Source organism: Pogoniulus pusillus, chromosome 9, assembly GCF_015220805.1.
Source record: "Pogoniulus pusillus isolate bPogPus1 chromosome 9, bPogPus1.pri, whole genome shotgun sequence".
Taxonomy (NCBI): domain Eukaryota; kingdom Metazoa; phylum Chordata; class Aves; order Piciformes; family Lybiidae; genus Pogoniulus; species Pogoniulus pusillus.
In genome coordinates this window covers 38,544,756-38,569,665 of record NC_087272.1, presented here as the reverse complement: position 1 = coordinate 38,569,665, position 24,910 = coordinate 38,544,756, and the positions used below count along the sequence as shown (strand labels likewise).

The following is a 24,910-nucleotide window of genomic DNA, read 5'->3' as shown; positions in this document are numbered from 1 at the left end:
GTGTTTGAGGCCAGGCTGGCTGAGGCTGTGTGCAGCCTGCTCTAGGGTAGGGTGTCCCTGGGCATGGCAGGGGGGCTGGAACTGGCTGCTCCTTGTGGTCCCTTCCAACCCTGCCTGATTCCATGACTTTGCAAGTTTGTTTTCAGCAGGATTAAACATACATTAGTGCAGTAAAAGAGCCTGGGTTTGGGGGGGTTGTGGGGGTGGCTGTTGTATTAGCCTGTAGTTTTATTTCTAACTGTTCCAGTGCTATCATTTTGGTTTGTGTATTCAGGGCACATGTTGTAAGGCTTGTCCAGATCCTGGATTTAACAGAAAGTGCTTTTCATATTTCATGTGGATGCTAATAAACAGTGTCTAAAAGAGCTTTGCAATACTGCTCTGCCTTCCAGAGGAGGATCCAAGCCTCAGATAAATGACCTAAACTATTATGTGAGGTGTAACTTATAACCAAAGCCCTCTGGATTCTCTCATTCAAACTCTGCTTGCTCAAACCTCTTTTTTTTTGGCTGCTGTGCAATGCCAGACAGAATATCACTCATGCCCCAGAGGTCATCTTTCTCCTGCCCTGGGAGCAGACTGACAGGCTGCTTGTTAGAAAAGCAGGAGCTGCTTGTGCTGTGGAGGGGGGGAAGAATTTTCCACTGCTTGCCAAAAAAAGAGATGAGCATTTTTCTGCTCTTACAGTGCTCTGAGCATGCTGCAGTAGGAGCCATGTACAGTTAAGTGGTTGGAAGTGCTCCCACCCTGAGGTGTGGGGAGCCAGATAAGGGCAGAAATGAGATCAAAGTGCTGTATTTTCTCTCAAAGATCACATTGGGGGATTCTGTGCTCCACAACCTCCCTGGGCAACCTGTGCCAGTGTCTCACCATTCTCACTGCAAACAACTTCTTCCTAACATCCAGTTTCAGTCTCCCCTCTGCCACTTTAAACCTGTGCCACTGTCTCACCATTCTCACTGCAAACAACTTCTTCCTAACATCCAGTTTCAGTCTCCCATCTGCCACTTTAAACCTGTGCCACTGTCTCACCATTCTCACTGCAAACAACTTCTTCCTAACATCCAGTTTCAGTCTCCCCTCTGCCACTTTAAACCTGTGCTACTGTCTCACCATTCTCTCTGCAAACAACTTCTTCTTAACATCCATTTTCAATCTCCCCTCTGCCACTTTAAACCCATTCATAGAAACATAGAATGGTTTAGGTTGGAAAGGACCTCAAAGCTCAGCCAGTTCCAACCCCCTGCCACAGACAGGGACACCTCCCACTAGAAGAGGTTGCTCAAGGCCTCATCCAGCCTGTCCTTGAAGACCTCCAGGGAGGTTATGGAGCACAGAAGCATAGAATGTGATCAAAGATCACAGGCAACCTGTGCCTGTGTCTCACTACCCTCACTGCAAAAAACTCCTTCCTAACATCCAGTTTCAATCTCCCCTCTGCCACTTTAAACCCATTCCTCCTTGTCCTGTCATGACAAGACCTTGTCAACAGTCCCTCTCCAGCCCTCTTGTAGCCCACTTCAGATACTGGGAAGCCACTCCAAGGTCTCCTGGAAGCCTTCTCTTCTCCAGGCTGTATACCCGGGTAGTAGGTTGGACTGGATGAGCTTGGAGGTCTCTTCCAACCTGGTTGATTCTATGATTCTATGAACATTGGTAGCATGAGGTAGAGAAAAGCAAGAAGCTTGCAGTGAGAGGTGGAGCTGAGCATCAGCCTCCAGAGTCTGAATCTGGTGCCTGACCTCTGGGCTGTGGCACCATTTCTCTCCTACCAAAGAACACGAGGGGGAACTACAAACCCCTCAGTTTGTGGGGGAGCTTTCAGTTGCTGGATTTGGTTTGTGTTTTGCTTCAACGTTGCATTTCTGCATGTACAACCACTGTGATGGTTCCAGAGTTAACTGCCCCCTCCCTCCCCTCTTATGAAATCACCCAGACTAGTCTCAGCCAGCTGCAAGTTAAGGAATGAAGCTTTAGATTCACAGCTTAGCACAAGATACAAGCAGATAGTTACAAGATTTACAACTAGATACAGCAATATATAAGTTAAAGGTAATGCAGAAACACAGCAGCCCTCCCAGAAACCAAAGTCCCCAGGAGGGGCTCCCAACCACCCTTCAACCTTCTTCCCACCCCTCTGCCTTACCCCAGACTCTGCCTTAGGCACAAGGTGAGTTTGGAGGATCAGCCAGGGGGGTTAGAAAGCAGAAGGATTAGTTACACACAAGCAGTCCAGGGCACCAACTGCAAGAGACACACACACATAAATGCTCCTGCTCTTATCTGTGGTTTGTCTTCTTGTTTTTATACATCTCAGCAAGCCTGAAGTGAAGTGGACATCACCATTATTTTCTTTTCACAGCCTATAATCTTATTTCTCTCACTAATTTGCCTCAAGCTAGCACAAACCACCTTTCTTTTACCTGTTATTAAAACCTCAGGACAGTTTGGTGTTCTCCTGAAAAAAAAGATAGTCTAAAGGTAGCCTTTGACACAGTCTGCTATGACAAGCTCCTAGCCAAGCTGGCAGCTCATGGCTTGGACATATTTACTCTGTGCTAGGTCAGGAACTGGTTGGATGGAAGAGTGCAGAGAGTGGTGGTGAATGGTGCCACATCCAGCTGGCAGCTGGCACTGGTGCTGTGCCCCAGGGGTCAGTGCTGGGCATGGTCCTGTTCAATGTCTTCACTGAAATCTGGATGAGGAGATTGAGTCCAGCATCAGTGAGTTTGCAGTGACACCAAGCTAGGAGCAGCTGTGGAGCTGTTGGAGGGTAGGAGAGCCCTGCAGAGGGACCTGAACAGGCTGGATGGGTGGGCAGAGGCCAATGGGATGAGACTGAACAAGGCCAAGTGCAGGGTTCTGCACTTTGGCCACAACAACCCCAAGCAGCACTGCAGGCTGGGGCCAGAGTGGCTGAGAGCAGGCAGGCAGAGAGGGAGCTGGGGGTGCTGGCAGAGAGGAGCTGAAGAGGAGGCAGCAGTGCCCAGGTGGGCAGCAGAGCCAATGGCATCCTGGGCTGGCTCAGGAGCAGTGTGGGCAGCAGGACAAGGGAGGTTCTTGTGCCCCTGTGCTCAGCACTGCTCAGGCCAGCCCTGGAGTGCTGTGTCCAGTTCTGGGCTCCTGAATTGCAGAGAGCTGCTGAGGTGCTGGAAGGTGTGGAGAGAAGGGCAGCAAGGCTGGGGAGGGGCCTGGAGCAGAGCCCTGTGAGGAGAGGCTGAGGGAGCTGGGGGTGTGCAGCCTGCAGCAGAGGAGGCTCAGGGCAGAGCTCATTGCTGCCTGCAGCTGCCTGCAGGGAGGCTGTAGCCAGGTGGGGTTGGGCTCTGCTGCCAGGCAGCCAGCAACAGAAGAAGGGGACACAGCCTCAAGTTCTGTGCCAGGGCAGGTCTAGGCTGGCTGTGAGGAGGAAGTTGCTGGCAGAGAGAGTGATTGGCATTGGAATGGGCTGCCCAGGGAGGTGGTGGAGTGGCCGTGGCTGGAGGTGTTGCAGCCAAGCCTGGCTGGGGCACTTAGTGCCATGGTGTGGTTGGTTGGGCAGGGCTGGGTGCTAGGTTGGGCTGGCTGAGCTTAGAGCTCTCTTCCAACCTGGTTGATTCTATGATTCTGTGTTTAGCTTGTGTCTGGGTTGATCTTTAAGGCTGGGGTGGGGTTTCTAGTTAAAATGGCACAAAGCAGACATTTCCCCAGATCTCCAGAGTGAAATTTGAACATAAAGAAATCCTTTCTGCATGAAGCAACTAGGAAATATGTATGAAAGTAACTGAAAGCTTCTGAAGCTCTCAAATGTTTGGAATGACATGCATGATTTAAGTGTTTGGAGATATTGGGACCAGATGTCCTGTGCTCCAGTCAGCTCCCTTTGCACAAATGTGGTATCAGGAGGGATGGTTGTGCTGACTCAGCCTCTGGGCTGAGTGGGAGGGGAAAGCCCAGGGGGCCAGAAAGCTTGGGATTGTTTTTCTAGTTGTAGCTTGTGCTGGACAAACAGATGAGGAGGAGGAGGTGTGGCAAGAGTAATCCTTGGCAGCCAGGATGCCCTCACATGGCCCTTGCAGTTGGCAGCAGGACAGCAGCTTGACGTCTTCTCTACCCAGAGCTGCCAAACCACTGCCCAGCCCCATGGGACAAACTTGGCTGAGAGATGAGAACTTGCTGTGTGCCAGCTGTGTAGAGGGCAAGTGGGGTGAGGGACATGGAGCAGCATGGCAAACAAGGCAGGTGTTGGGTACACTTCTAATAACACTCCTGCTGGAAGGTCCATACAGCTGTGCAGAGGCACAGTCAGGACCCAGGACATGTGTTCAGCACCACACCTGAGTACCAGCACTGAAGATTTAGGAAGAAGTTATTTACAGTGAGGGTGGTTAGGAAGAAGTTCTTTATACTGTAGGTAGTTAGGAAGAAGTTCTTTATAGTGAAGGTGGTTAGGAGGAAGGTCTTTAAAGTTCTTTACAGTGAGGGAAGTGGAACACTGGCAGAGGTTGCCCAGGGAGGTTGTGGATTACACAATCACCAAATGTGATCTGGGCAGCCCATTCCAATGCCAATCACTCTCTCTGCCAGGAGCTTCCTCCTCACATCCAGCCTAGACCTGCCCTGGCACAGCTTCAGACTCTGTCCCCTTCTTCTGGTGCTGGCTGCCTGGCAGCAGAGCCCAACCCCACCTGGCTACAGCCTCCCTGCAGGCAGCAATGAGCTCTGCCCTGAGCCTCCTCTGCTGCAGGCTGCACACCCCCAGCTCCCTCAGCCTCTCCTCACAGGGCTCTGCTCCAGGCCCCTCCCCAGCCTTGCTGCCCTTCTCTCCACACCTGCCAGCACCTCAACAGCTCTCTGCAATTCAGGAGCCCACAACTGGACACAGCACTGCAGGGGTGACCTGAGCAGTGCTGAGCACAGGGGCACAAGAACCTCCCTTGTCCTGATGCCCACACTGCTCCTGAGCCAGCCCAGGATGCCATTGGCTCTGCTGCCCACCTGGGCACTGCTGCCTCCTCTTCAGCTCCTCTCTGCCACCACCCCCAGCTCCCTCTCTGCCTGGCTGCTCTCAGCCACTCTGGCCCCAGCCTGCAGTGCTGCTTGGGGTTGTTGTGGCCAAAGTGCAGAACCCTGCACTTGGCCTTGTTCACTCTCATCCCCTTGGCCTCTGCCCACCCATCCAGCCTGGCCAGGTCCCTCTGCAGGGCTCTCCTACCCTCCAACAGCTCCACAGCTGCTCCTAGCTTGGTGTCACTGCAAACTCACTGCTGCTGGACTCAATCCCCTGCTCCAGATCATCAGGAAATACGTTGAACAGGCCTGGAAGCATCACTCTTGTTTCTGCCCCCTGTTGCTCTCTGGAAGTTGGGAACCTGTGTAGTTTTTAATGGCAGTGGAAAATTGGTCAGGAAAAGCAGACTTTTAACCTGCTAGCTTTCCTAGGATGAAAGGAGATAGAGTGGTATAAGTGAGCTTGCTTTATTCTTCCTGACCTGCAAGAGGAAAGTGTTATTCCTTCTGCAAACCATGCCACAGGGAACATCCTCTAGTGAAGATGTCACAGAACCACACAGAATTAAGCAGGTTGGGAAAGACCTCTTAAGATCAAGTCCATCCTATCACCTAACCCTTCTAATTAACTGTATGTTTTCACACTGACTTCTGCAGAGGCAGAAGCTGACCCTTAAAATATATGTGGAAGAAACTCAGCTGTAGTGAGTGACTGACCAGAGAGCCTCCAGAGCCAAAATCCATCAGCCTCCAAAGCTCAATGGGAATCTGAGGACATGAGTGAACTGCATATCCTAGCTATAAGACTCAGAATCTCAGCTTGGAAGGGACCTCTGGAGTCCAAGCCCCCTGCCTAGATAGCTTTACCCAGAACAGGTTACGTGAGGGGCATGGCCAGGTGGGCTTTGAATATCTCCAGAGATGGAGACTCCACCACCTCTCTGAGCAGTCTGCTCCTGGGCTCCAGCACCCTTAAATGACAGAGGCTGCTCCTGATGTTTAGATAGGACTTCTTCAGTTCAGGTTTCTGCCCATCACCCTTTGTGCTGTCACTGGGCACCACTGAAAAAAAGCCTGGTGCCATCCTGCTGCCATGCACCCTTGAAGTGTTGGTCAGTATGCCCCTTGGGCTGCTCCTCTCAAGACTAAAAAGCCTCAGTTCCCTCAGTCTCTCCTCATCACAGACATGTTCCAGTCTCCTCAGCATCTTTGTAACTCCTTGCCCTGCCAATGAGATTCCTTCCCCACACAAAAATGGATGAAGGTCTCCTAAGTTACAGACTTAATGGATGTGCCATATGCTTTTAATGGCCATGAAGGGTTGGACTCGATCATCTTAGAGGTCTCTTCCAACCTGGTTGATCCTGTGAAAGGCTGAGTGCTGTTTCAAGCACGACGAGTCCTGTCCAAGGGCTGGGAATGTCAGTCCTGAACTGTGCTGACATTTGCTGTGCTGATTAACAGCCCTGCTGCTCTGCACTGCACTGATAATCTGCCTCCATGTGGCTCCCTGCTGCCCTTCTGTCTCCTTCCTGTGGCTCCAAGCAGGACTTTGGGCAAGGCAGTGAGATCTTCTCCTCTGCAAACCTCCCATGCCCCTGTAATTTGCCTTTGTGGTTTATGTCATATATTATGTCTTTGTTTGTCTGCATAGAGGCATAGAATGGTTTAGGTTGGAAGGGACCTCAAAGCTCATCCAGGAGAGGAGAGGAGAGGAGAGGAGAGGAGAGGAGAGGAGAGGAGAGGAGAGGAGAGGAGAGGAGAGGAGAGGAGAGGAGAGGAGAGGAGAGGAGAGGAGAGGAGAGGAGAGGAGAGGAGAGGAGAGGAAGAATGGAGAGGAGAGGAAGAATGGAGAGGAGAGGAAGAATGGAGAGGAGAGGAAGAATGGAGAGGAGAGGAAGAATGGAGAGGAGAGGAGGAATGGAGAGGAGAGGAAGAATGGAGAGGAGAGGAAGAATGGAGAGGAGAGGAAGAATGGAGAGGAGAGGAAGAATGGAGAGGAGAGGAAGAATGGAGAGGAGAGGAAGAATGGAGAGGAGAGGAAGAATGGAGAGGAGAGGAAGAATGGAGAGGAGAGGAAGAATGGAGAGGAGAGGAGAGGAGAGGAAGAATGGAGAGGAGAGGAGAGGAGAGGAGAGGAGAGGAGAGGAGAGGAGAGGAGAGGAGAGGAGAGGAGAGGAGAGGAGAGGAGAGGAGAGGAAGAATGGAGAGGAGAGGAGAGGAGAGGAGAGGAGAGGAGAGGAAGAATGGAGAGGAGAGGAGAGGAGAGGAGAGGAGAGGAGAGGAGAGGAGAGGAGAGGAGAGGAGAGGAGAGGAGAGGAGAGGAGAGGAGAGGAGAGGAGAGGAGAGGAGAGGAGAGGAAGAATGGAGAGGAGAGGAGAGGAGAGGAGAGGAGAGGAGAGGAGAGGAGAGGAGAGGAGAGGAGAGGAGAGGAGAGGAGAGGAGAGGAGAGGAGAGGAGAGGAAGAATGGAGAGGAGAGGAGAGGAGAGGAGAGGAGAGGAAGAATGGAGAGGAGAGGAGAGGAGAGGAGAGGAGAGGAGAGGAGAGGAGAGGAGAGGAGAGGAGAGGAGAGGAGAGGAGAGGAGAGGAGAGGAGAGGAGAGGAGAGGAGAGGAGAGGAGAGGAGAGGAGAGGAGAGGAGAGGAGAGGAGAGGAGAGGAGAGGAGAGGAGAGGAGAGGAGAGGAAGAATGGAGAGGAGAGGAGAGGAGAGGAGAGGAAGAATGGAGAGGAGAGGAGAGGAGAGGAGAGGAGAGGAGAGGAGAGGAGAGGAGAGGAGAGGAGAGGAAGAATGGAGAGGAGAGGAGAGGAGAGGAGAGGAGAGGAGAGGAAGAATGGAGAGGAGAGGAGAGGAGAGGTTGTGTGGTAGTCTCCCAGCCCTGACCATTCTGAGTTGTGGAGCAGATGTGGTTTCTGTGCATGCACTCATGTTTGAGGGCAGTGTTTTCCCCTGTGAGTTTTCTAATCATCTTTGTGAACCAAGGCAGAACTGAACAGCACAGCAACCTTCAGCAAACCGCAGGGAGAACTCCCTGCCTTTGAATTGCTTTTTAAACTGGTTCTCACCAGCTTTTTTATTGCCCCTTAGTTCCTGTGTTGGGACAGAGAGTAAGCAATCAATTCCTACCTGCCTCCTCTAGTCCATTTGTGATTTTTCAGACCTTTTATCCCCTCTGAGTCATCTGTTTTTCTAACCTGCAGGGTTATAGCCAAGTGATCTAATCAGAGATTCATGTTCTTTGCCCAGAGCATCTCAACTCTTTCTCAGTAACCATCTCCCATGATAGAATCCCCTCCTTCTGCAGATACTGTCTGCACTATTGAATGACTGATTGGATTGTACTATATTGCCATGGATTTATAACCCCTTGGATTTGTTTGCCGTCCCTGTGGGTCCTTACCCTTTGGTTTGTAGCAACTGAAAGCTTTCCCATTGTTCTTCTCGCAGCCAATGTGAAGTTTAATCTCCTAGGAAATTATGTTACCCTTGTGCCCTTCTCTCAGTTTTGAGCCCCTGCCATCTCCTGGCACTTCTCCCTAGATTCCAAGGCTTATAAAAACTAACAAACAAGCAAACAAACTCAATCAACCACACACAGAATCTCCTGGCCTGCAAAGCACTGAGATTTGTCTCTGATAGGTGTTTTATCTTGATTGTACAGTTTCATTCTTCTGCCAAGCTCTTTGCTCTGCTGATTCATGTATTTTGCTGAGCACATCTGTAGAAGCCATCACAGCTAAAAGCTTTTGACTGAGTAGAATCAGAGAACCAGTCAGGGTTGGCAGGGACCAAGAGGATCAACCAGTTCCAACTCCCCTGCCATGGCAGGGACACCTCACTCCAGAGGAGCTGGCTGAGGCTGTGGGCAGCCTGCTCTAGGGTAGGGTGTCCCTGGGCATGGCAGGGGGGTTGGAACTGGCTGCTCCTTGCGGTCCCTTCCAACCCTGCCTGATTCTGTGATTTCAATTCCTACTATTCAGTACCTCAGAGACAAAAATAAACAAGAATGGGTCTGGGTCTCAAGATCAGGATTAAATCAATAAACCTAAAGTGTTTAATATCCAGAAGGAAAGTAACATGAGGCATCCACCACCTCCCTGGCCAACCCATTCCAGGCTCTCACCACCCTCATGCTGAGCAACTTCTTCCTAACATCCAGGCTGAATCTACCCATTTTTGCTTTGTTCCATTTCCCCCAGTCCTATCACTTCCTGACAGCCTGAAAAGTACCTCCTCAGCTTTCTTGTAGCCCCTTTAAGATACTGCAAGGCCACAAGAAGGTCACCTGGGAGCCTTCTCCTCTCCAGACTGAACAGCCCCAACTGCCTCAGTCTTTCCTCATAGGAGAGGTGCTCCAGAATAGGTTGGCTTGACTCTCTTATTGACATGCTGATGAGACTCATGTCATAGAATGGCTCAGGTTGGAAGGGAACAGAACAAGGGGACACAGCCACAAGCTGTGCCAGGGCAGGTGTAGGCTGGATGTGAGGAGGAAGTTGTTGACAGAGAGAGTGATTGGCATTGGAATGGGCTGCCCAGGGAGGTGGTGGAGTCACCATCCCTGGAGGTGTTCAAAGAAAGATTTGGATGGGGCACTTAGTGCCATGGTCTGGTTAATTGATCAGGGTTGGGTGCTAGTTTGGACTGGCTGAGCTTGGATGTCTATTCCAACCTGCTTGAATCTATGATTCTATGCTGATGAGTCTCTTATGTCATAGAATCATAGAATCATCCTAGAACATCTCAGGTTGGAAGGGACCTCAGAGCTCATCTCACAAATTCTTTGGCAGGCACAAAAGGAAGGGGCTGCTGTGGTGGGCAGAAGGCAAGGATGAAGGCCAAGTGTGAGAGCATCCACTTAGTGTGAATGTGAATCTGCCCGAGCCAGGTTTAAAAGAGCTTTTAAAAAAACCTTCCTCCTTTTAGTTGTTTTTTCTTTATGGTAGAATTTTAAGACTGTGTCTGCAGGGACTGCCTGGGAATTGTCTCTGCACTTTTAGCTCCTGAGGCAAGGCTCAAAGTGAGTGATAAATGCAGAAGTGGGGAGAGGAGATGGAATTAGCTCTGCAGGGATATTTCATTTACAACAGAAGACTCATTAAGAGTAATGACAGAGGAGGCAGGTCCTAGGATGCTTTTACTGTTTCCTGTGTCTCTCACTAGCAGTTCAGTTCTCTGCTGTTTTCTTTAGACACTTTTTTTGTGTGGAGGACTTTTGTATCAGTTATCAAGTGAATAGACAAACCCTGCTATTAAAGAGAGGAAAATGCAGGTCTCATCTTAGTGAGGGGAGAAAGTCATTGGTAGTGAGGGGAGAAAGCCATAAACCTGCTTTGGTCCCCAACAAAAGGCAGTGTCACCTTACCTTTAATCACAAAGCCTTACCCTTTGTTTGTTCCACTGCAAATGGCCATTTACTGGCAGCATCTCACACTTCCACTCTCCAGCTGTTGTGAGTTTGCTGGCTGCTTTGTCTGCTTTCCCCTAAGGCTAAAGCTTGGTCTTTCCTCCTACCAGGTGAAGCTTTGTCAGTCAGTAGTTTTAGACTACGCTTTCCTGGGAACCAAACTCACTTCCTGCAGATGGAAGTGTGCAGAGAGTGGGCTTCAGTTCTCAAAATGCATTCATGCTCCTCTAAAATGGCTTGGCTGGATAATTGGATGCTGTGCATTTTGACACTGGCAGGTTGAGGAGTTTGCCAATCATAAAATGGCTCAGGTTGGAAGGGAGCTCAGCTCCTCCAATCTCCCCACCATGCCCAGGGACACCTCTTAACTAGACTCAGCTGCTCAAGGCCTCATCTAACCTGGCTTTGAACACCCCCAGGCCAGAGGCAACCACAGCCTCCTTGGGCAGTCTGTGCCATAGTCTCAGCATCCTCACAGTGAAGGACTTCTTGCTCAGCTCCAGTCTAACCCTCCTCTGCCTCAGCTCCAAACCATTCCCCCTTGATCTATGTCAGATGTGCAGTGATTTAAGTCAAATTGTCCCTATCTTTGCAGAGCTTTCTCTAATAAAGCTCAGACTTATTAAATATCCTTTTTTTTTCAGTCTGCTGTGGCTGCTGAGCCCCTAAGAATCCATTAAAATATATTATCAGGGCCTTACACTTAGATGGTTTCCAAAGAGAGAGGAAAAAACAGTCTCACCACCTTCACACACAAGAACATCTTCCTCAACTCCAGTCTAACCCTGCCCTCCCTCAGCTTCATTCCCTCTCGTTCTGGTGCTACACCCTCTTAGGAGAAGTCCCTCTGCAGCCTTCCTGGAGGATCCCTTCATCTATGGGAAGGCAGCTCTGAGGTTCCTCTGGAGTCCTCTGTTCTCCAGGCTGCATAACCCCAGCTCTCTCAGCCTGTCCTCGTAGCACACTTCAGCTATTTTAACCTCTTGTCAGCCAGACCTAGGAAAACTTAAACCTCTTTTCTTGCTGTCTACAGCTGCCTGCAGGGAGGCTGTAGCCAGGTGGGGTTGGACTCTGCTGCCAGGCAGCCAGCAACAGAAGAAGGGGAGAGAGTCTGAAGCTGTGCCAGGGCAGGTCTAGGCTGGATGTGAGGAGGAAGTTCCTGGCAGAGAGAGTGATTGGCATTGGAATGGGCTGCCCAGGGAGGTGGTGGAGTGGCCGTGGCTGGAGGTGTTGAAGCCAAGCCTGGCTGGGGCACTTAGTGCCATGGTCTGGTTGGTTGGGCAGGGCTGGGTGCTAGGTTGGGCTGGCTGAGCTTGGAGCTCTCTTTCCTCCTGCTTGGTTCTATGATTAATAACTTGTCAGTAGGAATAGCTTTGGATTGCTCCCAATGGATTTATTTAATGTTAACCCACCTACATCATCATTAAAATCAGCTTTTATTAAACAAGATGGTCCAGGAACCATCCAAAGAGCTGCTACTGATCCTTTTGCTGCCTTTACCTACAGCTGGCTGTGGAGGTTGCTTTTTAGCATTGCTTTTCCTCCAGTAAAATTCCTGAGTGTTGTAAAGCTGAGTGGTTCCCATCCTAAAAACGTTCTGTTAACTCATGCAGCCACTGAAGGAATTGAAGATGTTTGGAAGGAATGAAAGATGTTAATGAAAAATGAAATGTAATGAAAGATGAAATGAAAGATGCTAACAGAAGAAAGGGACACAGTCTCAAGTTGTGCCAGGGGAGGTCTAGGCTGGATGTGAGGAGGAAGATCTTGGCAGAGAGTGATGAGCATTGGAATGGGCTGACCAGGAAGGTGCTGGAGTCACCATCCCTGGAGGTGTTCACACAGACTTGGCTGGGGCACTTAGTGCCATGGTCTGGTTGGTTGGGCAGGGCTGGGTGCTAGGTTGGGCTGGCTGAGCTTGGAGCTCTCTTCTCAGCCTGCTTGATTCTATGATTCTATGTTCTGAAGGAATGAAGGATGTTTTAAAGAAATGAAAGATGTTATCACAGGCTCACAGGATGTTAGGGGTTGGAAGGGACCCAAGGAGATCATCCAGTCCAACCGCCCCTGCCAGAGCAGGACCATACTATCTAACACAGATCACAGAGGAACACATCCAGACAGGTCTGGAAAGGCTCCAGAGAAGGAGACTCCACAGCCTCTCTGGGCAGCCTGTGCCAGGGCTCTGGGACCCTCACAGTCAGGAAGTTGCCCTTGTGCTGAGCTGGAACCTCCTGTGCTGCAGCTTCCATCCATTGCTCCTTGTGCTATCCCAGGGAGCAGTGAGCAGAGCCTGTCCCCCCCTCCTGACCCCCAGCCCTCAGGTGTTTATAAACATTGATTAGATCCCCTTTCAGTCTTCTCTTCTCCAGACTAAGCAGCCCCAGGTCCTCTCCTCATGAGGCAGTGCTCCAGTCCCCTTATCATCCTTGTAGCCCTCCATCTGAACCCTCTCCAGCAGATCCCTGTCTCTCGTCAAGTGAGGAGCCTAAAACTGCAGGCAGTACTCAAGATGAGGTCTCCCCAGGGCAGAGTAGAGGGGAAGGAGAACCTCCCTTGATCTGCTGGACACAATCTGCTTAATGCCCCCCAGGAGCCCATTTGTCTCTTGGCTCCCAGGGCATATTGCTGTGCCATGGATGTTCTCCCCCAGCACTCCCAGCTCCCTCTCCCCAGGGCTGCTCTCCAGAGTCACCTCCCAGCCTGGACTGCTGCAGTTTATTATCCCTCCCCAGGTGCAGGACTCTGCACTTGTCCTTGTTGAACCTCATCTGGTTCCTGTGTGCCCAGCTCTGCCTGCCCAGGTCTCTCTGGACGGCAGCACAGCCTGCAGCTCCACCAGCCAAGCCTCCCTCTGAGTTATGAAGGAATGGAAGATGTCATGAAGGAATGAAAGATGTCATGAAGGAATTGAAGGTGTTCTGAAGGAATCAAAGATGTTATGAAGGAGTTGAAGATGCTTTGAAGGAATCAAAGATGTTATGAAGGAATTGAAGATGCTTTGAAGGAATTGAAGATGTTGTGAAGGAATCTTTTGAAGGATTTGAAGATGCTTTGAAGGAATGAAGGATGTTATGAAGGAATTGAAGATGTTATGAAGGAATTGAAGATGCTTTGGAGGAATTGAAGATGCTTTGAAGGAATTGAAGATGTTGTGAAGGAATCTTTTGAAGGATTTGAAGATGCTTTGAAGGAATGAAGGATGTTATGAAGGAATTGAAGGTGTTTTGAAGGAATGAAAGATGTTGTGGAGGAGTGAAAGACGTTTTGAAGGAATGAAATATGGTCTTGCTTCCTAAATGGAAGGCTGCTAGAATGTTTACATAGTGAAGTAGTCTCTGGAGATTTATCTCCTCCTTCCTCCTGGATTTTAAAGGAAAATAACTTCCACTTGCTGGGAGTTGATTTTTGCCCTGATATTTTGAATGATGTGTTGAGGACAGTGGGCTGGAAGCAGAGGGATTAGAGCCCTCAGTTCTCTTCTCAGTTATGTCAGGGCCACGTGTTTGTTCATTCCAGCACACTTTGGCCTTCCTCTTCCTCCTCAGCCCACTGTCTTTGCTGTTGTGTTGTCTAATGATGCCTGTGGCTTTAGATTCATCCAGGTTTAGGGAGTGCTGAAAACCAAACCTTGCGCAGCAACGCAAAACATCTTCTCTGCTTTGATCTTGGCTTTATTACACTTCCTGGAGATCCTTTAAATGACATTTACAGTGTCACTGTTGCAGCACAATATCGTGTTGGGTGTTTAAAAACTGAATTCTGTTTGGATTTTCTTTGCTCTCCTCCCATCTGCCCTTTGCCAAAACAAAAAAACCCAGCAAGTTGACGTCAGTTCCTTTACCCTGAGGGACAGTAAATTATTGCACTGCTTAGGTTAGAAAAATAACTAACTGGAGAGGGTGGAGATGGAAAACAACAACAAGCATCCAGCAGCAACTCTCTCTGGATCATAAAGAATATATGGTCACAGTATGGAAATGTCCAACCAGTGCACCCAAGCAGAAGGTGTTGGAGCTTGGCCCTTAACTGGCTCTGCCTTCATGTTTTTACACAGGGACAGTAAATTATTGCACTGCTTAAGTTATAAAGCTAACTTATTAGAGAGGGTGGAGAAGGAAAACAACAACAAGCATCTAGCAGCAACTCTCTCTGGATCATGAAGAATAGATGGTCAAGGCATGGAAATGTCCAACCAGTGCACCCAAGCAGAAGGTGTTAAAGCTTGGCCCTTAGCTGGCTCTGCCTTCGTGTTTTTATACAGGGACAGTCAATTATTGCTCTGTTTAAGTTATAAAACTAACTAATTAGAGAGGGTGGAGATGGAAAACAACAGGAAGCATCTAGCAGCAACTCTCTCTGGATCATGAAGAACAGATGATCACAGCATGGAAATGTCCAACCAGTGCACCTAAGCAGAACGTGTTGGAGCTTGGCCCTTAACTGGCTCTGCCTTCGTGTTTTTATACAGGGACAGTAAATTATTGCTCTGTTTAAGTTATAAAACTGACTAATTTGAGAGGGTGAAGATGGAAAACAACAACAAGCATCTAGCAGCAACTCTCTCTGGATCATGAAGAATATATGGTCAAGGCATGGAAATATCCAACCAGTGCACCCAAGCAGAAGGTGTTGGAGCTTGGCCCTTAGCTGGCTCTGCCTTCATGCTTTTATACAGGGACAGTAAATTATTGCACTGCTTAAGTTACAAAACTAACTTATTAGAGAGGGTGGAGATGGAAAACAACAAGAAGCATCTAGCAGCAACTCACTCTGGATCATGAAGAATATATGGTCACAGCATGGAAATGTCCAACCAGTGCACCCAAGCAGAAGGTGTTGGAGCTTGGCCCTTAACTGGCTCTGCCTTCAGCAGCAGTCATGTTTTTATACAGGGACATTAAATTACTGCACAGCTTAAGTTACGAAACTAACTAATTAGAGAGGGTGGAGAGGGAAAACAACAAGAAGGATCTAGCAGCAACTCTCTCTGGATCATGAAGAATAGATGGTCACAGCATGGAAATGTCCAACCAGAGCACCCAAGCAGAAGGTGTTACAGCTTGGCCCTTAACTGGCTCTGCCTTCAGCAGCAGTCATGTTTTTACACAGGGACAGTAAATTACTGCACAGCTTAAGTTATATACTAACTAATTAGAGAGGGTGGAGATGAAAAACAAGAACAAGCATCTAGCAGCAACTCTCTCTGGATCATGAAGAACAGATGGTCAAGGCAGGGAAATGTCCAACCAGTGCACCCAAGCAGAAGGTGTTAGAGCTTGGCCCTTAGCTGGCTCTGCCTTCGTGTTTTTATACAGGGACAGTAAATTATTGCTCTGTTTAAGTTACAAAACTAATTAGAGAGGGTGGAGACGAGGCTGGGGAGAGGCCTTGAGCACAGCCCTACGAGGAGAGGCTGAGGGAGCTGGGATTGGTTAGCCTGGAGAAGAGGAGGCTCAGGGGTGACCCCATTGCTGTCTACAACTACCTGAGGGGTGGTTGTGGCCAGGAGGAGGTTACTCTCTTCTCTCAGGTGGCCAGCACCAGAACAAGAGGACACAGCCTCAGCCTGTGCCAGGGGAAATTTAGGCTGGAGGTGAGGAGAAAGTTCTTCCCTGAGAGAGTCATTGGACACTGGAATGGGCTGCCTGGGGAGGTGGTGGAGTCGCTGTCCCTGGGGCACTTCAAGGCAAGGTTGGACGTGGCACTTGGTGCCATGGTCTGGCCTTGAGCTCTGTGGTAAAGGGTTGGACTTGATGATCTGTGAGGTCTCTTCCAACCCTGATGATACTGTGATACTGTGAGATGGAAAACAACAACAAGCATCTAGCAGCAACTCTCCCTGGATCATGAAGAACAGATGATCACAGCATGGAAATGTCCAACCAGTGCACCCAAGCAGAAGGTGTTAGAGCTTGGCCCTTAGCTGGCTCTGCCTTCATGTTTTTATAAAGGGACAGTAAATTATTGCACTGCTTAAGTTACAAAACTAACTAATTAGAGAGGGTGGAGATGGAAAACAACAAGAAGCATCTAGCAGCAACTCTCTCTGGATCATGAAGAATATATGGTCAAGGCATGGAAATGTCCAACCAGAGCACCCACGCAGAAGGTGTTAGAGCTTGGCCCTTAGCTGGCTCTGCCTTCGTGTTTTTATACAGGGACAGTAAATTATTGCTCTGTTTAAGTTATAAAACTAACTAATTAGAGAGGGTGGAGATGGAAAACAACAACAAGCATCTAGCAGCAACTCTCTCTGGATCATGAAGAATAGATGGTCAAGGCATGGAAATGTCCAACCAGTGCACCCAAGCAGAAGGTGTTAGAGCTTGGCCCTTAGCTGGCTCTGCCTTTATGTTTTTATTAAGGGACAGTAAATTATTGCACTGCTTAAGTTACAAAACTAACTAATTAGAGAGGGTGGAGATGGAAAACAACAAGAAGCATCTAGCAGCAACTCTCTCTGGATCATGAAGAATATATGGTCAAGGCAGGGAAATGTCCAACCAGTGCACCCAAGCAGAAGGTGTTAGAGCTTGTCCCTCAGCTGGCTCTGCCTTCAGCAGCAGTCATGTTTTTACACAGGGACAGTAAATTACTGCACTGCTTAAGATATAAAACTGACTAATTAGAGAGGGTGAAGATGGAAAACAACAACAAGCATCTAGCAGCAACTCTCTCTGGATCATGAAGAATAGATGGTCAAGGCATGGAAATGTCCAACCAGAGCACCCACGCAGAAGGTGTTAGAGCTTGTCCCTCAGCTGGCTCTGCCTTCAGCAGCAGTCATGTTTTTACACAGCCTTTGGAAAGCTCAGGCTTGACCTGGTTGTATTATTTTTATTGGCTCCCACGACGATAGACAAATGAGGCTAACCCCAGGCCAACAGCACCGGCAGGAAATTTGGGTCATGTGTAGTTCCATTTTTAAAAGTCCTCTTTTAGGGTTGTTCAATCAGGCTAATTGATTGATTGTTAAGCAGTGCAGGGAGCCCCTAAATCATCAGAGGTGGCCAGATAATGACAGTCTGCCAGTGGATTTGGTTGGAGGCACATTTCCCAGCTGCCTGCCGTGCGCTGCTCTGCGCTCAAGCTGCAATGCAAGTCTCAGGGTGTGTTTTTTTTTTCGTGCAAGCTCCAGTCCAACTGGCCTGTTTGGACAAAACAGCCTCTGAAGCTTGGCAGCTCCATTTGAAGTCCTCTCTAGTGCCATTTCCCAAGAGATAAGGGGAAAACATTCCAGAGGAGTTCATAGCCCAGGAGGACCCTCCTTGTGTTCTGCAGTTAACGGTTTATTAGAAGCTCTTTCGTATGCTTTCTGCTCTTTCATTTTTACTTTGAAGATAAGAGGTGGCAATTGTTGCTTTAAGTTGTTGAGTTTTAGCCTGCCATACAGTAAATCATCCTGCAAGTTTAGGCCAGTTTGGGTTTTATCCAGTCATGTATGTGTGGAAGTTTGCCAGAGATGCTGCACATGTGCGCTTTGAGGAGCTGCTCTCCTCTTGTGCCTGCTGTTTGAGCTGACTGTGGCATCCTCTGGGCTCCAGGCACGTGGAAAATCTGGGCACACAAAAACAGAGCTCTTGTAAAATCTCATTCTGTGGGGCTTGGAGCACAGCCCTGTGAGGAGAGGCTGAGGGAGCTGGGGGTGTGCAGCCTGCAGCAGAGGAGGCTCAGGGCAGAGCTCATTGCTGCCTGCAGCTGCCTGCAGGGAGGCTGTAGCCAGGTGGGGTTGGGCTCTGCTGCCAGGCAGCCAGCACCAGAAGAAGGGGACAGAGTCTGAAGCTGTGCCAGGGCAGGTCTAGGCTGGATGTGAGGAGGAAGCTCCTGGCAGAGAGAGTGATTGGCATTGGAATGGGCTGCCCAGGGAGGTGGTGGAGTGGCCGTGGCTGGAGGTGTTGCAGCCAAGGCTGGCTGGGGCACTTAGTGCCATGGTCTGGTTGGTTGGGCAGGGCTGGGTGCTAGGTTGGGCTGGCTGAGCTTGGAGCTCTCTTCCATTTTAGGGTCCATATGATTTATTGTGCTGCTGTTCAGATGAGACTTTGTTTGTGTCCCTTTTCAGGAAGAGGGCAGATGCTGCTGAACTGAGGCAGGGCTGAGTTACAATCTGGGCACTGGCAGCCCTGTTTGGAGGGTGGCCCAGCTGCCAGCATATGCCACCCCACTGCCAAACCCCATGGCTTTGCTCCCCAAGCAGAGCAGTGCCTGGCCTTGCTGAGCATGTGATTTAACACTCCCTCCCCAGACTCACCCCAGGCTGCCAACCCCTCCTGGATTTCTGAGTATTCCATTTGAGCTCCCACATGCCTCAGTCCCACAGGAGCTTTGTAATTTACTGCTTCACGTCCACAGTTGCACTCATTGTTTTAGCATGTGGGCAGTGAGGAGAAAATTCTTCTCTAAGGTATGTATTTGAGTAGAAACATCACATCTGACCACATTAAGGGCCCTTGAAGGATGGCAGAAGTTGTATGTCAGGAGCAGGGTGGAGCTCAGACTTTGCACAAGTGTTGTTGGCTGGAAAAAAAACCCAAACCCTATTTGATATCTTGTGGGTTCTTTGTGGTCAGGATCCAGAGGGGATTGGTGTAGGTATAAAACTCAGGCTTTACAAAATGCTCCTTAGTCTTTCTGAAATTGCCCAACAACAGCTAAAACAAAACACAGCCCAATCCAGGACCCCCTGAGCTGTTGCATGGGGAACACCAGGACATGAAACTGGAGTCCACTTTACTAAAGTTAGGCTGAAAACTCTGCCCAGGCTTCAGGAAAAAAAGCTACTCAGCTGTGAAAAGAGCTTAGCACTAAATGAATGCAGCTACAAGCAGTGACAAACCTCTTCTGTTACTGTATCCATCTGTCTCTTAGAATCATAGACTCAAGCAGGTTGGAAGAGAGCTCCAAGCTCAGCCAGCCCAACCTAGCACCCAGCCTTGGCCAACCAACCAGACCATGGCACTCAGTGCCCCAGCCAGGCTTGGCTGCAACACCTCCAGCCATGGCCACTCCACCACCTCCCTGGGCAGCCCATTCCAATGCCAATCACTCTCTCTGCCAGGAACTTCCTCCTCACATCCAGCCTAGACCTGCCCTGGCACAGCTTCAGACTCTGCCCCCTTGTTCACTTTCTGCTTTGTTTGCTGCTCTTACCTTTACTTCTCCTGAATCTAATATTTAAAGGCACTGGAATGGACTGCCCAGGGAGGTGGTGGAGTCACCATCCATGGAGGTGTTTAAGAATGATAGAATCAGTCAGGATTGGAAGGGAGCTCAAGGATCATCCAGTTCCAATTCCCCTGCCATGCCCAGGGACACCTCACACTAGATCGGGCTGGCCAGAGCCTCATCCAGCCTGGCCTTAAACATCTCCAGGGATGAGGCTTCCAGCACCTTCCTGGACAGCCTGTGCCAGACTCTCACCACCCTCATGCTGAACTTCTTCAAAGATCATATTGGGTGCTCCACAACCTAACTGGAGGTGTTTAAGGGCAGGTTGGCTGAGTCCTTGAGCAACCTGTTCTAGCGTCAGGTTTCCCTGCCTATGCTGGGGGATGGGAACTGGCTGAGCTTTGAAGTCCCTTTCAACCTAAAGCATTCTATTATTTGGTATTGCAGGTGAGACTGGACAAGGCTCTGGGTAACCTTCCCTGGTTCAGGATGTCCCTGTTGACTGCAGAGGGGGTTGGACTGGATGACCTTTGGAGGACACAGTCTGACACAGTCATCTTCCTTCTCTCTTGCAGAGCCTTGGCGAGTCAGCACTGCCCAGTGTCTTACACCAGTTGCTGCCAATGATCAAGTCTAGCAATGAGAGGAGAAAGGATGATTACGCCTGTGAGGACTTCCTTGTCTTGCTGACATACATGTATTCTGTGGTTGGAGACATCAGCAGTGGAAAAGAGCTGGATGCAGCTGAAGAAGAGGTGAAAAAAGCCCTAGCTAAGGCCATTTGTGACGAGCCGGAGCTGTCTCCTTTGCTGCAGAACATAACAGGTAGGGTTCTGCTGTGTGGTGGGAAATGGGATGGTTGGGAATGCAGGAGCTGCATCTCCTGCAGGTTGGTTCCATCTCCCACATGCCAACATGTGCCAAATACTGACAGAGGCTGTCCTTGAAGAGTGCTGAATCTGGTGAAAAGCTCCATCAGTTGCTCTTTTGCCACTGTGTTTTCCTGAGGTAAATCTCTTCTGCAGTTTCCCTTCATTGATCAGTGGAAAGCTGAGCCTGAGAAACCCAAATTCATTCTGGGAACATGTGCAGTGAACCACAGTTGTTGCAGCAAGAAATAAAAGCTCACTGTTGGGTTAAGACACATTTCTTCTTTTATGCCAGCTGGAGGTGGGGCCTAGAAGAAAGCTGGGGAGAGACTTTTTAGACTGTCAGGTTGTAATAGGACTGGGGAGAATGGAACCAAGCTGGAAATGGGGAGATTCAGACTGGAGGTTAGGAAGAAGTTGTTCAGCATGAGGGTGGTGAGAGCCTGGAAGGGGTTGCCCAGGGAGGTGGTGGAAGCCTGATTCCTGGAGGTGTTTAAGGCCAGGCTGGCTGAGGTTCTGATCAGCCTGCTCTAGTGTGAGGTGTCCCTGCCCATGGCAGGAGGTTGGAACTGGCTGATCCTTGTGGTCCCTACTAACCCTGACTGATTCTGTGATTCTTAAACACCTCCATGGATGGTGACTCCACCACCTCCCTGGGCAGTCCATTCCAGTGCTTTTAAATATTAGCTTCACAAGAAGTAAAGGAAATAGAAGCAAACAAAGCAGAAAGAGAGTGAGGAGACACAGCCTCAAGTTGTGCCATGGGGAGGTTGTAGCCAGGTGTGACTGAAGGGAGGCTGTAGCCAGGTGGCATTTGTCTCTTCTCCCAGGCAACCACAACAGAAGAAGGGGACACAGCCTGAAGCTGTGCCAGGGCAGGTCTAGGCTGGATGTGAGGAGGAAGTTCCTGGCAGAGAGAGTGATTGGCTCTGGAATGGGCTGCCCAGGGAGGTGGTGGAGTGGCTGTGGCTGGAGGTGTTGAAGCCAAGCCTGGCTGGGGCACTGAGTGCCATGGTCTGGTTGGTTGGGCAGGGCTGGGTGCTAGGTTGGGCTGGCTGAGCTTGGAGCTCTCTTCCAACCTGCTTGATTCCATGATTCTAAGAGACAGATGCATACAGTAACAGAAGAGGTTTGTCACTGCTTGTAGCTGCATTCATTTAGTGCTAAGCTCTTTCCACAGCTGAGTAGCTTTTTTTCCTGAAGCCTGGGCAGAGTTTTCAGCCTAACTTTAGTAAAGTGGACTCCAGTTTCATGTCCTGGTGTTCCCCATGCAAAAGCTCAGGGAGTCCTGGATTGGGCTGTGTTTTGTTTTAGCTGTTGTTGGGCAATTTCAGAAAGACTAAGGAGCATTTTGTAAAGCCTGAGTTTTATACCTACACCAATCCCCTCTGGATCCTGACCACAACGAACCCACAAATTGCTCAAGATATCCTGAAACAACAGGGACATTTGCCCTTAAAAACAGCAGACTAAGCCTTTATTTAGATGAGCACTCATGGCCTAGGAAAGCCCTAACCTTTTGCTGCTGCTGCCACATTTCACCAGCAAATAATTGCTGAGAGCATTAATTAAAATGAAGGAGCAATGGCTCCAGGGTGACTTCATCTGAACGACAGGAGGAGATCTCACTTCCTGCTGTCGCTTTCCCCCTTGGTTGCTACCACAGCAGGTCACTGACCAGGTCATCTTGGAGGTAGGGAACATAAATCAAGATGTTATGAGGAGCCTTTGCTGAGAATGAGCCTGAATGAGGAGTCTCAAAAGAGGTGGATTAATGCTCCTGGTAATATTGCCTGTGGACACTTCCAAATGCAGGTGTTGTCTGAGTGCTCTGCCCTGGTTTTGGCTCTGAAGTGCTGCCATGGTTAGGACTCTTGGTGTAGGAATGGGCATAGTCAGTCCTGGCTGCACTGTGCTGCTGATTTAATACCCCATGCCATGATGCCTGCACTGTTGGAGGTTTCTCACTGAGGGTTCCTCTCCTGTGTTTTTGATGTGCACTGCACATCTTATCCACTGTTTGGAGCTGCCCTCACAGCATCAGTGATAGAGTCTTAGAAGCATAGAATGGTTTAGGTTGGAAGGGACCTCAAAGGTCAGCCAGTTCCAGCCCCCCAGCATAGGCAGGGACATCTCCCACTAGAATGGGTTGCTCAAGGCCTCATCCAGCCTGGCCTTGAATGCTTCCAGGGAGATTGTGGAGCACAGAATCACCCAATGTGATCAAAGATCACAAAGATCCTTGGGCAACCTGTGCCAGTGTCTCACCACCCTCACTGCAAACATCTTCTTCCTAACATCCAGTTGCAGTCTCCCTTCTGCCACTTTAAACCCATTCCTCCTCATCCTGTCATGAGAAGACTTTGTCAGTAGTCCCTCCCTAGCCCTCCTGTAGCTCCCTTCAGATACTGCAAGGCCACTCCAAGGTCTCCTGGAAGCCTTCTCTTCTCCAAGCTGCACAGCCCCAACTCTCTCAGCCTGTGCTCACAGCAGAGCTGCTGCAGCCCTCTCAGCATCTTGGTGGCCTCCTCTGGACTGGCTCAAACAGTTCCATGTCTTTCTTGCGTTGATGCCTTCTTTAAACACACTGCAGTCACTTCTAACCCTCCATTTTCATTATTTGCTTTTCCTCCTGTGATTGGCAGTAGCTTGAATCACAACGTTCCCAGTTTCTCTTGGTTCTGAGAGGATCTGAAGTCTCTAAAGCTTTATTCATGTACCAAAGCGAAGCTGAGTTCCTGTGTACACAGATCCTTCCCTTGTGGCTGTCTGTGCTCTGAGGTTATCAAGTTGCAAGCACAGATGGAGGTCAGAAGGGATGTTGTACTTGTGTTATGTTCCATAACCTCTCAGTAACTCCATGGATTTCAGGAGATAGTTCTGTGCTTCATTGGCAGTCTGCACGGGTCCTCAGTAAAAGTGAGCATCTGAGTCTATGCTTCTGGACAAAGGGGCAGCTGAATGAAGGTTTTAATACAGAGGTTCTTTAGTTCATGATGTAAAATTCTGTCTCCTTTGTTGCATACTGGGTGTCAGTGACATGGGCAGAGGAATCAGTGCACCCTTAGCAGGTGTGCAGATGGCACCAGGCTGTGTGGCACAGTCGACTTGCTAGAGGGCAGGGATCCATCCAGAGGGACCTGGACAGGCTGCAGAGCTGTGCCCAGGCCAACCTCATGGCATTCAACAAGGCCAAGGGTAAGGTCCTGCACCTGGGTGGGTGCAATCCCAAGCACAGCTCCAGGCTGTGTGGGGAATGGCTGAGAGCAGCCCTGAGGAACAGGCCCTGGGGGTCTGGGGTGATGCAAAGCTCCACAGGAGCCTGCAGTGTGAGTGCAGCCCAGACACAAGCCTGTGCTGGCTGCAGCAAGAGCAGTGTGGGCACAGGGCAAGGGAGGGGATTGTGCCCCTTGGCTCTGCTCTCCTCACACCCCACCTGCAGTCCTGGGGGCAGTTCTGGAGCCCCCAGCACAAGCAGGACATGGAAGTGTTGGAGCCAGTGCAGAGGAGGCCACCAAGATGCTGAGAGGGCTGCAGCAGCTGTGCTGTGAGCACAGGCTGGAGGGCCAGGCCCGGAGAGTGGTGGTGAATGGTGGCACATCCAGCTGGCAGCAGTGATGTCCTGTAGTGCTGCTTGGGGTTGCTGTGGCCAAAGTGCAGAACCCTGCACTTGGCCTTGTTCAATCTCATCCCATTGGCCTCTGCCCACCCATCCAGCCTGGCCAGGTCCCTCTGCAGGGCTCTGCTACCCTCCAACAGCTCCACAGCTGCTCCTAGCTTGGTGTCATCTGCAAACTCACTGCTGCAGGACTCAATCCCCTGCTCCAGATCATCAATAAAGACATTGAACAGCACTTTTTGGTAGACTATCTTAAGGTCCTGGGTAATAAAACTGAATGTAACAGCTCCAAGGTTTCTCCTGGGTGTGATTGACCACAGACATATGTTCTCCATCACTCTTTGCAGCAGAAGGTTGCAGATTGGAGGGGAAACTGAACAGCCCAAAAACATGATGGAAAGTGATGCTCTTCAGCAGAATGCCAGTTCTGGGCATTTGATGTGAGTCTTTTTGGTAGCTGTTACAAAACCCAAATCTCAAACCTCTAAAATGTTGTGTTTATCTGATCTACTGCTTTAGTTTTGTAGATGTCCACACAGAGCTGTGCACAGCTGCAAATGGATGCAAAAGTAATGCTAACAGAGCAGCAAAGCAATCATCAAGTCTGTTTTTTCAGCTGCACTCTTCTTTTTCAGCTGCAGATCTCTGTGGGGGCTTTGTAGAGCCTTTCATGGTGTGCTCTGGAGGACAGCAGGGCAGCCAACTATGCTGTCCATGTCTGAGCTCTCAGCTGGCAGGGCTGGAGGTAGCAGTGCACCTCTGCATGTGTGAGAGCTCTCAGCTGGCAGGGCTGGAGGTAGCAGTGCACCTCTGCATGTGTGAGAGCTGTCAGCTGGCAGGGCTGGAGGTAGCAGTGCACCTC

General features: G+C 49.8%; 1 protein-coding gene across 1 annotated transcript in view; it reads left to right on the top strand.

Moving 5' to 3' along the window:
- SCFD2 (sec1 family domain containing 2) overlaps window positions 1–24,910 on the top strand; it is a 204,546-nt gene that overhangs the window by 72,251 nt on the left and 107,385 nt on the right. The window contains exon 5 of the mRNA XM_064149430.1: window positions 20,136–20,385. Within this exon, the coding sequence (XP_064005500.1) occupies window positions 20,136–20,385 (250 nt within the window). The remainder of the gene's footprint in view (window positions 1–20,135; window positions 20,386–24,910) is intronic.